The sequence below is a fragment of the Eptatretus burgeri genome, chromosome 4, assembly GCF_056783735.1.
Source record: "Eptatretus burgeri isolate ZD-2024b chromosome 4, Ebu_testis_v1, whole genome shotgun sequence".
In the NCBI taxonomy this organism is placed as follows: domain Eukaryota; kingdom Metazoa; phylum Chordata; class Myxini; order Myxiniformes; family Myxinidae; genus Eptatretus; species Eptatretus burgeri.
The window spans coordinates 72630742-72646089 of NC_140964.1; the positions used below are offsets into that span (position 1 = coordinate 72630742).

At 42.0% G+C, this 15348-nt stretch overlaps 1 protein-coding gene across 4 annotated transcripts in view; it reads left to right on the forward strand.

Moving 5' to 3' along the window:
* LOC147028329 (diacylglycerol kinase beta-like) overlaps positions 1-15348 on the forward strand; it is a 315192-nt gene that overhangs the window by 228587 nt on the left and 71257 nt on the right. For all 4 annotated transcript variants that reach the window (XM_085878634.1, XM_085878633.1, XM_085878631.1 and 1 more), the window contains 2 exons: positions 509-669; positions 9140-9204. In XM_085878634.1, the coding sequence (XP_085734760.1) occupies positions 509-669; positions 9140-9204 (226 nt within the window). The remainder of the gene's footprint in view (positions 1-508; positions 670-9139; positions 9205-15348) is intronic.

Consider the following 15348-nt stretch of genomic DNA (forward strand, 5'->3'; position numbering starts at 1 on the left):
CCAAACAAAATATTCCATCATTGGTTCGTGGGCCAAGGGTAAGTCACGGGCGATCACCAAGGGTAAGCCGAGAGAGGCTTACCCTTGGTGATTGCTTTTTGATCGCAGATATCTGTTTCTGTTTGGCATGAGATTATTATTGTTCCATGGCCTTACCATCCTATCAAATCCAATACCGTCCCATCAGCCATCCTTGATGAGTGGATCTGCTAATTATAAATAACCATCTCTCTTTGGTCCCATAACTACCTGTTTTTGTATCACTTGTAACTATCCGGTTAAACTCATAAAGTCTAAAAAGGCCAATAATTGTTGCTTGAAAAGCCCAATAATTTTGTGAGTGCAAAGTGATTAAACTAACAGGTACTGTTTTTCCAAATCAAGTTATTGAAGTGCATTTGCTTTGTGAATCTCAGCCATCTTTCCCTGTATGTATGCAAAATGTTATGTCCAGCTTGGCAAAGTAAACAGAAAAGCCATATTGACGTTTTTTTCTTGACATCGACAGGCTATGAAGGGGAAAACCTTCTCAAAGTTTTGAAGGATATTGAGAACAGCACCGTCGTCATGCTTGATCGGTGGAGGATTGAAGTCATTCCCAACAACAAGGAAGAGAAAGGAGACATTGTCCCAAACAACATTGTCAACAACTACTTCTCTTTTGGTGTGGTAAGAATTGTGTAATTTATTGCTATAATCCTCACATTTGTGACATGCCTATGTGGAAATTTAAACGATGTGCTTTTTTGTTTTCAAAAATAAAATGAATATTTATGCATTTGGTGTTAATGTTATTTAATGGATGTAATTGTGAGCTTCTACCCATTTTGCGAGGATCTCCCCATGAGAAGTATTTGATGCAATATTCTGGGAATTTCGAGGAGTTTTAAAGCTGGTACTTTATTGAACTAGGAAACTTCTGCAGATGTTATCCTGTAGGCTGATCATTGCTCTATCAGGAGACGTATAGATGATTATTACGATAGCAAAACCTCGAATAATTTTGTGTGGTGCTAATTTGTTGTATACTCGGAGGGGGTTTCTTGGTGGTATTTTCTGAGACTGTCTCGAGGGTTTCAAAGGCAAATGTTATGACGTCAGAGTGACCTCTTTGCTATGAAGACTGGATAAAATTGCCTGAAAGATACTGGGGGAGACTCTATTGGCAGGAGCGATACAACAGCTCCTGCTGTAAATTGCTCTTCGAGATGAAACTGAATGGCATTGTGCGTCCTGACTTGTGATAACTTTGTGCATTCAAGTTGCATTCAGTTGATCTTTGAGTTGGTTTTAATTAATTACCCTCACCAGAGGGTAGTGTATTTGGGTCTGTTTGTTTTTTTGTTTGTCTCTCTGTCTATCTGTCTGTTTGCACATAATGTGCAAACGTAAGCCACAAACACCAGCTTGTGGTAGCCAGTATTACACGTTATCGTTGTTTTTTTTTCAACCAAGTACCTACAGAAAGTATGTACAATTAAAATGTCAGTATGTTTATAAAGTACATGTTGCTAAATATAGTGCGAGTTCGTCAATAAAGAACGTATTATTAAAATATGTACGTCCATAAAGTATGTGCTATTAGGGACATGTTTTATTAATGTAGGGACTTTAGGCATCCATGATAATTATGACATCATAGGTCATGCGGTGTGGCAGTCATGTTGGAAAAAGGAAAAACTTTGGACTTCTGTATCTCCGAAACCGCTCCATGCAAAACATTGAAACTTGGCACATGTGAAGTACTCCCCATGGAAAATAAGTGATTTTTTTTATGATTTCATAGGTGGCTTCGGTTGTTGTTCGTCTTTCGGCTGCTCCCGTTAGGGGTCGCCACAGCGGATCATCCGTTATGATCCGCATACTGATTTGGCATAGGTTTTACGCCGGATGCCCTTCCTGACGCAACCTTGGTCGCCTCTTACGACACAGGGATAAGGATTGGGTTTCGCTATGATTCCGGGCTGCCCTACACCCTCTCATAGCGCGGCCCAGCACAGAGCTCCCGTCCTCAAGCGATCCTCCAACCCAAGCCTCAGAGTAGCTGGATTACAGGCGCACACCACTACGCCCGGTTCATCGGTGGTTTCGGTATGACGTCATAATTGCATACATCAAACACTTTTACCTGATCAGTATGAACATTTTTGAGGGTCATCGAGGACAATATTGTAATTGGGGTAAAAAAAAAATTGATCATGTCATCGGTCACATGGTTCGACAGCCATATTCTTTTTAACATGAAAACCTTCAAAAAATCTTCTTCTCCGAAGCGGCTGAACAGATCAAGGCGAAACTTTACAGGTCTGATTGCCTATCGATGAGGAACATAAAGTTCTCCAACTATGATGTCAAAGGTCACATGGTTTGGCAGTTATGATTTTTTGAAGAATAATCATTTTAAAATCTTCTTCTCCAGAACGGCTTAACAGATCGAGGGAAAACTTCGCTCACATGTTCCCCAAGCATTGGGGATGCCAGAGTTTTCACGAATAATTAATAGGTCACATGGTCTGGCAGCCATATTGGTTTGACCAAAAAACGATTTTAAAAATCTTTCTCTTGAACCGCTTCATCAATTGATATGAAACGTCACAGTTGTGATCTATTACTAATGTGGAATATATGTTTTAAACATCAACCTGATCAGACACATGGTCTGGCAGCCAGAATTATTTAATATTTCTAATCAGGGTTTAGGGATTTCAATCAAACTTGGTGCAAGTGTTATAATGATGCAATGATGTGGGCAGAGACATATCTGGTGATGTCGCAATGTCAAAAAGAGCCCTTCTAGGTTTTTTTATATATACATTGTTGAGGTTTGTGGTAGGGCGAGTACACTGAATGGAGCAGGATGTAACGCACAAAAACACGATGCAAAACATGCATGCCTGGGGTGGACAAGTTTGACATAGAGGATGATGGGGGTGGACAAAATGGATACAGAAGGAAACTCCAAGGAGGGAAAGCCAGAAAAATTGCAAGGAGGAGGGCTAGAGGTGAGGTTAATGAGGGTAGAAAAAGATCATGGTTTTGGATTGTGCATGATCCAAGATGGAGGTGAACAGCTGTCTTGATGATCTGGAGGGAAGAATGAGATTGAAGAGGATGTGGAAGTTGATTCCACAGGTGGGAAAAAAGAGGAACAAATGAGTGGAGATGAGCAGTGATGCTGGACTTAAGTAGTTTCACAAGAAATGGTTGATGGTGGACCATGTGAGCCCTGCAGAAACCTGGAAGGGGGGGGGGGGAGTATGTCAGGTCAGGTTTGGGAGCATGTTCCAGAGCAGCATGTTGCTGTGTCCACTTTCTGCCAGTACTCCAGGAGCCTCCGTCTGGCCATCCCCCAGGCAGATGCCTGGCCCACCCCCATCTCCTTGAGATGCTAATCAACCTGCTGCAACCACGAGGCACGTGGTCAGCCCATTGGCCTCCTCCACTAATTCGGTTCTCTTGTTGAGAGAATCTGGTGAGCAGGATCATCATCAGGAAAACGAGCCACATGTCCATACAGCCGCAGCTGATGCTCACGGACTATGCAGGAAACAAATCTCGTTGGAGTCATTCTCAGCAACCACTCATTGGACACAAAATCTGACCAGCAATAAACAAGGATTCTCTGAAGGGACCTGGTACCAAAGGAATTACGTCTCCTTCTCAGATCCCTGGTCAGAGTTCAAGTCTCACATCCTTAGAGCAAGACTGGAGGCACCAAGGACCTGAAGACTCAGACTTTCGTCCTCCCGCACAGGTACCGGCAGCACCACACCCCATGATCCGGTGAATCCATGACTCCCCAGGCCTGAGCCAGATGTCGATTGGCCTCTGGCTCACAGCCAGCAGAAACATGAATGTCACTGCCAAGGTAAGTGAATCTCTCCGCGACCTCAACATCCTCACCACAAACGGGTACAGACAGGATAGCAGCATCCACGATGTCATTGAAAGCCTGGATCTTAGTTTTGATCCAGGAAACCCGTAATCCCAACGGCTCTGACTCCTCATTCAGCACCTCGAGGGCCCCCAAAATGATATCCAGTCTCCACAAAGATGACTGCATCATCTGAGAAATCAAGGTCAGAGATCTTGACATTCCCAAATGATGCACTGCAACTTGATCTCTCTGACATCCTCCCCAGAATCCAGTCCTTACAAGTGCTGAAAAGTGTCGGGGCCAGTACACACCCCTGACAAACTCCAGTAACGACTGGAAATAAGTCAGAGATGGTATCACCATATCTCACAGCACTCTCAGTACCAGAGTATAGTTCAGATATCAGATCGATCAGTTTTGCTGGCACCCCACGAAGACCAAGAATCCTCCAGAGGGCATCCCAATTCAATGAATAAATAGTGTAGAAGCATATGTATGAAACTCAATACCGTGGGCACTGGATGATATTTTTTTGTAACATGGATTTTATTGTAGACACAGATGCATTGAGAATCAGAAAAATCATGGAGCCAATTTTTGTTTTGAATTTTGGGTACATTTTGGTGGCTTTTAATGTGGCCCCCTAAAATACCATTATCGCTGTTTCGGTTGTAACTACCAGTTTCAAATATTGTTATAAAGCAAAGCATGTAGCATATCAAATTAATGGTCTGGACATTTGTAACACAAATATATCATATATATATATATATATATATATATATATATATATATATATATATATATATATATATATATATATATATATATATATATATATATATATATATATATATACTGATTTTCATTGTCCACAGGTATCTATGCCAATTTCCCTGGCAATAACAACCATAATGGAGCATATATCCAGATGCAAATGTTCTTATTTAAAAGTCAATCAATTAGAGAAATGTACCGTTTATGCTTTATGGTATGTTTAGTGGTTCACATAAAGTATATCTGTTCTTTGGTATCCACTTAAGTAGTCAACTGGAATGAATAGGTCAAAATATTTGTTGAAACAAAAACTATCAAGTTAATAGCAATGCAGTGTCACATAAGTCATCTTCATCCATGCTGTCATCATGATCATTTCCTCTGAGTCTGTCATTGGGCATGTTTGATGACTCCCTCCTGTTACATCTGTGTTATCTTCATTGTGATGTGTGTTTGCTGCCTCTGGGTCATGTTCATTGGTTGTCCCTGTCTCATCTTCGGTCTGATCAGTACACTCCTCAGTAGCATCTGTTCGCACCTGGGCTTCAGTTTGAAATCCATTTGGTATCCCACGATGATATGAACGCAAGAGAAGCCAATATCGGTCCTCAGATCTGTAGCTTTTCAAGACAGCCTCATTCTGGTTTAGTGTGAATTCTGCATACTTTACGTTGGATGTGGGCTTATGTTGACTTTTGATACTAAATGGAAGGAGCTGGGGTTCTGTTGGTGCCAGACTAGAAAGGCATCGTTCAGTACACAGTTGCTCTATAGCGATTGCGTTTTGGGTGTTGGTTTTGTTTGTGTCATGGAACTGGAAAACAGCAGTGGCAGTGGCAGTGGCATGTAATGTCCCCTTTACATCTGGTGTATCTTTGGTGAAATCGACGTTGTCGATTGCAAAGAAGAGGAATCTTCCCTTCTCAAGCGTTTCAGGAATATACAGACCATTGTTCTGTGCAGCACGCTTCAGCACTGCATGAGCAAGTTGCGTCTCTATGCGAAGGACACGCTCGTAATTGACCTTGGTCTTACTCCGAGTGGCTTGATGAACTTTCAGACCAATTCCAACTACTCATGGATTCTCATTGTGATATCGAAAGCCTGCTTCCTCATGCTTTGGCACAGAGGACACCTGATGATCAGACTTATATGCAAACATTATAGTCTGTGCTATGTTCCGTGTTACTAGTTGAATGCTATGCTCTCTTTGTGTTGACTCGAGTGTTAACATTGGCCCTATTAGGATCCAGCTTGGATGAATGCCTCCAGCGATTTGGGAACTTCATTTTCATCTAACTGGGAACATTGACATTTCCACGGCTGCTTCAGACCTTCAGCGATGTCCCTTCTTATTACCTTGGCACTTTCTAAGACTGCTTTCATGTTGCTGCTCACATCGCCAGCTGCCTCGTCCAGGTTGTCAATTGCGGCTCTTTTTGTTCGAGACGTGTACATCCGATCTGGTTCATTCATATGCGTAGAGCGGCAGAACTCAACATAATCAATATTTTCTACAAGCTTACGCTTTAAACTTCTCCTTGATATATGCGTATCATTTGAACCATTGACTCTGAGGACATTTTGATAAGCTGCTTCTACCTCACCCATGTCCAGGATAGATCCTGATTTCAGCAGGCTGCTCATCAAGTAGAAGAATTCAATGTCTGCTGAAACCTTGGTTATTACTGCTTCGTCGTCTGCTCTCTCCTGCTCTACCTGAGTTCGCTGAACGTGCTTCACCCAACAATACAGATGGTATTTGATATCAATTGCATGGGCATCATTTGGATCGATTGCAGCACTCAGATTTACTTTCCACTGCTGGTTATTGCTGTACTCAACAGCCTTTCGGAGCTGTTCCCCGGTGTTGAACTCACTGATCTGGTGGAGTGCTCCTTTCTCTGAAGATCCATTACAGAAGAAGCAGTTGTTTTTATTGTATTGTTTGGCACCAGATCGCATGTAACGTTCTGTTGACGATGGGTTCTCATGTGGTGGTGGTTGTGTTTTCAGGTTCGTCTTTTCTGGTCATCAAACTTTCGTTGGTTTAGGTACTTCGCCTGCTTCCAGTGCAGCTTCATATCTGTTTTTCAGCTGCTCAATATGGATTTTATGCACTGCAATTTTATAGCATTCTCGATGCCATGTGACACCTTTCTGTGATAGTTAATTTGCCATCACATCACCAAGCTCTTCTTGGATGGATATGTATTTATTATCCCCATAGAGCGACCGGGTATTCACACTCTGGATAAACAGCTGATATAATTCTGGCCTTGGGTGTTTTACGAGTTTTCCAGATGCTTTGCAAATGCAGCATATATTCAAACCTGCCAAAGATGTAGTGCAACTTGATGCTTTTATGCTGGACCTGGAAGGACTTGGGGATGATTCATCGATAACGATAACTTGAGAACAGTTTATTTCAATGTCCACTCGACATAAGTTCCTTCACCCACAAAGCTTGGAGGTTAATCTACAACTACATCGACTACATCAGTCTTTTATTCTGGACCCTTGACCACTTCTGCTATTATCATGGCTGACCTGAAAGGCAAAAAAAAATTAACATTGTAGCATGTCATAATGTGTAGAAAGATTAATTATCTTGGTGATGTTGCAGTAATTGATTTAATATAGGCTGCACAGCATCTGAAATTAACAAAAATTCAGATAAGTCACTATGGTTATATTCAATGTCATTATTGATATTATTATCATATTCTTGGCTGAATTCTGCTTAGTTTGATATATTACATGCCCAGGTTTAAACCAGAAACAAAAAAGTTGGTAAATTGTGATAACTGTATAAAGTGCGATTCAGGGGTAGTTCAGATATTGGCTTGAAAATAATATTTGAAATGCTCAAAAAAATTCGCACCATGATTTTTCTGACTCACAGAATCCATAAGAATGAAAAAATATATGGTGCCGAAAATTATAATCTGGTGCCCACAGAATTACATAGACCTCTTCACTGCAAATGCTTTACAGAGATCAACATAAGCTGCAAGCAGCCCCTGCCGAAACTCTCATCTGCATTCGGTGAAGACACGAAGTGCAAACGATACGGTCAATCGTTGACCTCTTTGGTGTAAAGCCTGACTGCTCTGGACGCTGATGCTCAAGCAGATGGTGGCGAACCCAATCAATAATTATCCAAGCAAAGACCTTGCCAGGCATTAAGAGCAGCGTCACCCCTCGGTAGTTGTTGCAGTCTTGGCGATCACCCTTCCCTTTCCAGAGAGGGACAACAAGACCCCTCTTCCAGTCAGTTGGGATGATGCCTGTGTTCCAGGCAGAGCACAAAACTGCATGCAACGACACGAGTGCAGCATTTCCACCAGCCTTGAGAAGTTCAGCATGGATGCCACAGATCCCTGGAGCTTTACACCATTTCAACCGGTTCAACGCAGCCTGTGTTTCCACAAGCGAAGGTGGACCACAGTTGATTGGATAGTCAGCAATATGGATTGGAACACTCCTGATGTCCAACTCTACAGCTGGTGAATCAGTCTGGTACAACCGCTCAAAGGAACCGGCCCAGCGGGCCTTCACTTCGGATTCCTCTGTCAAGAACCTACCACTCTCTGATCTAACTGCAGTACATCGAGGGATGGGTTTGGATGAACGCAATGCATGAATTCCCCTGTAAGCAGGACGGGAATCACTCCACCCCCTCACAGATTCCTTGCACATAGGCCTCCTTGTCCACCCTTTGTGCACATACAGTTTTACGCCTCAGCTCCCTGAACAGCTCAGCTATGCCAATCAGCCTGGCCCTGCGACTCTGAGCAATGGTATCCAGTGTCCCTTCACAGATATAAGGTACCGTGGGATATTTAAGTCCACCAGCTAAAGCTGTCAGACAGTACATCCAGCTTAATCCTCCCTCAGAAGGACACACCAGGATCATAGGTTATACTCGGGTCAGGAATCAAACCCAGACAAGATGGCTCAAAGGCGAGGCCATTACCTCTGAGCAAGTGCAATATTATCTGTCAATTAGTCTTCTTCATTCGTATGCAGCACAAAGCTGCAGTGTAGCATTATTGGCTGATCCAAAACCCTCTGCTGGTTGGGGTAGGAATTTAGTATTTTGCCATGGCACTGGCGATAGCTCGCCCACTCTTGGCAAAGGACATCATGGGACCTTTAATGTTCACCAACGAATGCTGGCGGAAGGTACGCTCGTATAACATTGATCCATGGGACGGCACGCACATTAATGTATCACGTTGCCTGTGAAACACCGGGATGACAGTTGATCGCTGGGTTGGAATTCGAACCCAAGCTGCACAGCTTCGAGGTGAATGTGCGTACCTCTAGACTGTCAACCCTGTCAATGAATAAGAATGAATGATACATTTAAAAACACACGAAAATAATATTCCGATGTTTTCATCAAACTTTTGAAGAAAGACTTTCGTCCTGTGACTCATTCCTCTCCATCATTCTTTCACCCTCCCCTCTGCTGTTCAGGATGCCTCCATCTCCCATCGATTTCACCTGATGAGGGAGAAGCACCCTGAGAAATTTAACAGCCGGTAAGTAGAGCATTAAGTATTTCCTATTCAAAACAAATAAGCAAATGTACTTGTCATAATAGCCAGAAAGGAGTGGTCGACCGTTCATCTCACTTGACACCTATAAACATGAAATGACTCCACAATTGGCCTGAAATAGGAAAACAGTACTACTTCCTTTTAAGTATAATTTTGCTTTTACTTTTTAAGTTCCTAAAATAATGTTTTCTTCCCAAAAGGAATTCCCTTTACACACAATCATAATGTCACTGCCAATCGCCGGCATCAAATATCAACAACCATCAAATTACTCCATGGTTTTATGTTAATGTCAAAGAAATGTTTTCTCCATGGTGGTTTTAACGTGAAACTACAACGGCACTCGGAAGAGCGCATTCCTCCACCAGGCTGAACACTGAACAGCTTATGCTTTGTAGCTCCTTCATAGGCTGAATCTGCATCTGGACCTTCACCAAAATATAAACAGCTGCTTCTTGTCACCTACCCAACTCATCCACCAAGTTTTGTCATCCGTCCACAACTTTTTGAAATATCGTTCTATATATCGTTTTTTGCCCTGTCTTCCAAGTTGTGAAGAATCACTTTTAAAATAAAAATTAATTCCTGTGTCTAGATCCGGATCTGGAACTTCACGATCCTCACCAAAATCTAACCAATTCATCCTTGTCACACACCCAACCTCTCCACCAAGTTTGGTCTGAATCTATCCTTAACTTTTTGAGATATCCTGCTCACAGACAGACAAACAGTCAAACAGGGGTGAAAACATAACCTCCGTCCACCTTTAAGCCCCTGTCACACCTTGACGATTTAGCCAGCGTCTGCCGACGTATGAAAAATTTGTCTAAAACGCTGTCACACGTCGAATACGTTATGGGTAAGTTTTGTATACGTTAAGAGCACGCTGAAGCACGCTAGCATATGTCGTAGTACGCCGAGCTCGTCGACAAATTTTAACATGCTCAAAATTTTTTGACGTATGCCAGCGTATGACTCACACGTTCCGCATATGCTGGCCGTAAGTTGTAGGCACGTTATGCGATCGTTGACATACGTTACTTGTAAGTTACTCGTAAGTCGAAACACGTCGAGGTAATGTTTAGCGTCAGTGTTCCAGACTCCATGGTTTTTTTTGTTTTTTTTGGCATGATGGTGATGTTGACACTTAGATTTCTAGTGCAGTTATAATATAATATAATGAATAGGCTGCCACTCAACGATTTAAATCATAACCGCACTAGAAATCGAAGTGTCAACATCACCGTCATGCCGAAAAAAAAAAACCCATGGAGGCTGGAACACTGATGGGTTCCTCCTGTAAACCCCATTTTTATATAACAATTCCCTTAAACGCAGCCAATACGCCATTATACGGTAGCTGTAAGTTAGTAACACGTTCAGTAAGTTCTTTGGTCGTCCGGAAGACGTCAAATTCGTCTACATACGTCAATATGCGTTGGAGATGCGTTACACATAGGTTCAAAGCACGTTACTCATAGGTTAGAAATAAGTTTCGGGTACGCTAAACATTACCTCGACCTGTTTCGACTTATGAGTAACTTACAAGTAACGTGTATTACCCATAACATATTCGACGTGTGCCTGCGTTTTAGACAAATTTTTCATACGTCAGCATACGCTGGCTAAATCGTCAAGGTGTGACAGCGGCTTAAGGTGGATGGATCAATGTATCATACATGTGTCAACGATTGCATAACGTGCCTACAACTTATGGCCAGCGTATGCGGAACGTGTGCGTCATACGCTAGCATACTTCGAAAAATTTTCAGCATGCTTAAAATTTGTCGACGTACTCGGTGTACTACGTCGTATGCCAGCGTGCTTCAGCGTTGTCTTAACATATACAAAACTTACCCATAACGTATTCGATGTGTGCCAGCGTATTCAGCAAATTTTTCATACGTCGGCATACGCTGGCTAAAACGTCAAGGTGTGACAGCGGCTTGACACTTCGATGTCTAGTGCAGTTATGATTTGAATCGTCGAGCGGCAGCCTTTTAATAGGCTACGCCACGTGATCGTCGGCAATACGCTGCCGTGCGCTATGCATACGTTAGAGTGTCGTTGGGCAGAGGTTGTGAACGCCAACAACACGCTAAGCATTCGTTGGTATAAGTTATCTATATGTTATCGAAACGTTCTGTGTGCGTTGCTAATACGTTATGCATACGTCCAACTCATTATAAATACACCAAAAACTGAAGAAAAAAAAACCATCAATAGTTCCGTGTACCCCAGCGTTTTACATACATTTTGATACGTTTCCATACGCTGGCTAAAACGTCAAGGTGTGACAGCGGCTTTAGTTGGCAGAGGGTAATGACTGCGCTGTGAATATTTATACAGAAGAACTAGTCTTGCTGGTGATTGCCTCGTGTCAATTTGTGTCAGCAGACAGGTATAATGATGCATGAAATCAAGAGGACATGGATCGAGGTGTGTTAACCGCCATGGGAGGCCTGAACAAGCTGACATTTCAGGCTTAACCCAACCGTCAGAGCAAAAAAAAAAAAGGTCCTGTGATTTCATCCATTGCTGTTAATGTGTAGCTGAGAAAATGAGAATGTTGTGGTCATCAAAGCTGAATAGATCTACAAGAGAGCAACTTACAGTGTCATGGTCAATCACTCCTTCGCACGCATCATTGAAGATTTACTTGTGACTTCCTAACTCCATTCGACATGACTTAAATTTGATTGGCTGCTACTGAATGCGACATTGTGGTTCGAACTTAGAAATGTTTGTCTGTTTTTTGGAACGAAGCTTCCTTAAAAAAAAGAAAAAATTTAATTCCGAATTAAAAATATGTGCTCTTCTGTGAGTCTGCAAACTTGCATAAAATAATGTGTACATTCCAGTCTTGGCTTATTTTGTCTGGAAAGCCGTAGAGATGATGTCTGGACCTGAGACACCCAAAACAGCAGGTCGTTATTGATGTTATTATCAATGTATCATGCATATCGAGAGGTTTATTTTGCTTTTTGCTTCAAACTGAAATGGCTTAAAGCATGCATGTGAACCTGTCTGGTCCAGAGCATGATCACAGCTGATGTACCTTCGTTGGGATGTAAGGAAATCAGTGGCGTAACGATTCGACCCTCTGGTCGGAGCCTAGAAGGTCTGCGGTTCGAACCCCAGCCTAATCATACCAAAGACTTTTAAAAATGAGACGTGTTGCTTCCTTGCTTGATGCTCAGCATTTCAAAAAGATAAAGCACAGAGAAACAATCATAAGTTGGCAACCGTTTCACAGGCTTGATGAGCCTCATGGCCTTGTCCTGCATTGAAGTTCCTTGTAACAGAGCTCATATTATTATTACCTTCATTAATTTTAAGCATTTCAAAATATCTTTTGATGCAATGTAATGAAAGTGTAAAAAGGAAGCCACACTGGTGAAAGAAAATCATGGTGAATCAACAAAAATTCGAGGTAAACTCGAACCTTAATTTTGTTGCTGCATGGCCGCCTCGTCTTTTAAAATAATGTGAAGATTGAAGAGAGATTGAAGCATTTCTTTGTTTGTTTGTTTTTCTCCAACAAACTTATGCAGGATACGGACGTTTGGAAACGTTGATGTACCCTTATATCAATCATTAGCACATTAGCAGTCAATCAATGGATCAGCAGTCTGTGTGGGATTTGAATCTGGGATCCCAGCATCGTGTAAATACGATGTGCTCAGATTGGAACGCCAAACAGGCCAACCCAAATGACACGTATCTCGGTTATAAAAGAGTTTCCAGTAATACTCAAACTGCTTTGGAAGATACGAATTGACTTGGAGAGAGTTCCATCCATCCATCCATCAGGACCATTCTCTGTGCAGAGCGTTGGTGTTGTTTCAGCAGTCTCCTTGGCTATTGGGCACAATCCTGGATGGGTCGCCACTCCGACACAGGATACCAGCATGCTGGCACTCATTTTGCCGACCTCGGAAGGATGACAGGCAGAGTCAACCCCACATGGTATTAATTCAACTGCTGAATAGGATTTGAACTCGGGACCCTAGGATCCCAAGCCCATCACTCTCGCCATTAAGCTAACACCAGGTGTAGGAGACAGTTGAAGCTTTGGTTTTCAACTCAATATTACGCTGGATAGATTGCCTTTGAATGGACTTTGTAATTATTCAGTCCTTGGTATACAAGTTGTCATGAGATGCCTTGGAGTTGAGCCCCTGCTGGGATATGATTCGGTTCATCTTGGTGCTTTACCGATATTATTTTGTATTCTGGAATCTGCCATCTTATGTGTATTTTTTTTTTGGGGGGGGGGAGTGGCGGAGGGGTTCGTGTAGGGGCATAAGTTGCCTGTCATGTCTAGTAGCACTCACTTGTAGATGTTAAATTTCCCATGGTACCTTTCAAAAACAGTAGGCTGTTTGTTGTGTTCCTTGTCCAAATTCCACTGAGTGCATTCTTTGCGCTTTGACAAAATATGCTTTCCTGGTGGGAGTGTAACGCTCATGAGATCTGATTGTTGCTTGCCGTATACATTATGTGGATGGATTTTTATTTTCATTCGGTTTTTGTGAATTAAATTTTAAAAGGTTTTTGTTTTGCTGGACAGACTTAAAACGCTCATATTTATGCTTTGTTTTGTTTTTACATTTGTTTCAGGCTCATGGTGCAGCTTATACACAAATCACATGCAGCACAGACATTAGTATACACCAGTGTACTTTACTGTGAGTTACATGCACATCCATAGACAATGGACAAATACATATCACTCACTCACACACACAAACACACACACACACACACAAACATTTTATGGCCACTTTTCCCTGCTAGAGTGGGGGTCAGCCTTGTGGGTCCCGTGACGATCTTCTATCATGGTTCCCTTTTTGAGGCAATGCTTTTTTTTATGGCCGGATGCCCTCCCTGACGCCAACCCTTAAGTCGCCTCTTACGACCCGCAGGGATACCGTGTACCTATTCTAAACCGGGGCACACCCCGGGAGGACAACTACATATCGTACAAGCAATTCAAACCCGAGCTCTGAGCATCATGAGCCATTGGTTCCGATGGGAGCAGTGAACGGAGTGTTGTTTTGTACTCTTGCAACAGACCGAATAAGACCCTCGGAAGGATGGAAAAATATGCATTACACTTGTAGATTCATTCATAAGTCTCCCGTTAAAAAAAAAAACATAGAGTAAGCTTTGTAAAATGATTAAGCCAGCACTTTCAAGTTCTAGTTAATTCGTGTTATAAATACTTGAAATTTCTTTTGCCTTTCTCCTGCAAAAACTTTGATTGTATTTTGGAGTGAGTTTCACTGATAAGCTTCTTTCAAAAACATTTACTTTAACTCGTGCCCTAATCTCATTTATTATTTCCATTGAGAGCAGCTTCGGTTATTTTGTGCAGACTGAAAATGAAAGTCTGATTTCGACCAGGTGCAAAAGAGCCGCTGAGGCTTTGTCATTGTGTTTCAGCAACATAATTAGAAACTGCAATTTTTATTTAGCATTGCATTTACAAATGCCTATGGATTTGCAGATAACAAGACTCTTTTATACTTTTATAAGATGGATTATTCAAATGTTTTACAAGGTTATTAACATATTTTGTAAATGCCACGACAAACAAATTCCATTCCTACGTATCTGTAAATCCCTCATTTTCGGCACTGGGACACATTTGTATCTGAGTGAACAGTCAGTAAGATTGTATATTTTATTCCTTGCATGAAGATCCTCTCAACAATGTGCTTATGGGGATCAGGTTGAAATGGCTACAATGGTAAACTTGAACTTTTCCATTTCAAAGGCAGAATCAATATTTTATCAACCCTAATGGCCCGTATTTGTGTGGGGGATTCATTTAGCTTTAACCGCTCTGTGCCATATGGAACACCTGCCAAGTGGAATCCTCAGTAAGGGTGGATTGAGATTTGAGATTCTTTCATCTGAAATATCTCCCAATGAGCATCAGAGTATCAGAACATCCACAGGTGGATTTTGCAAAGCTTCATAAGTATTGTTAAGCACAAGGAAGTGATGCTTCCTCGTGGCCTTTCGATACACCTTGAAGTTCTTGATCACCTGGCAGGAGGAGGGGGAGGGAGGGAGTGTTGGGTGGGGTGATATTTAGCATAAATGCTGTAAACATTT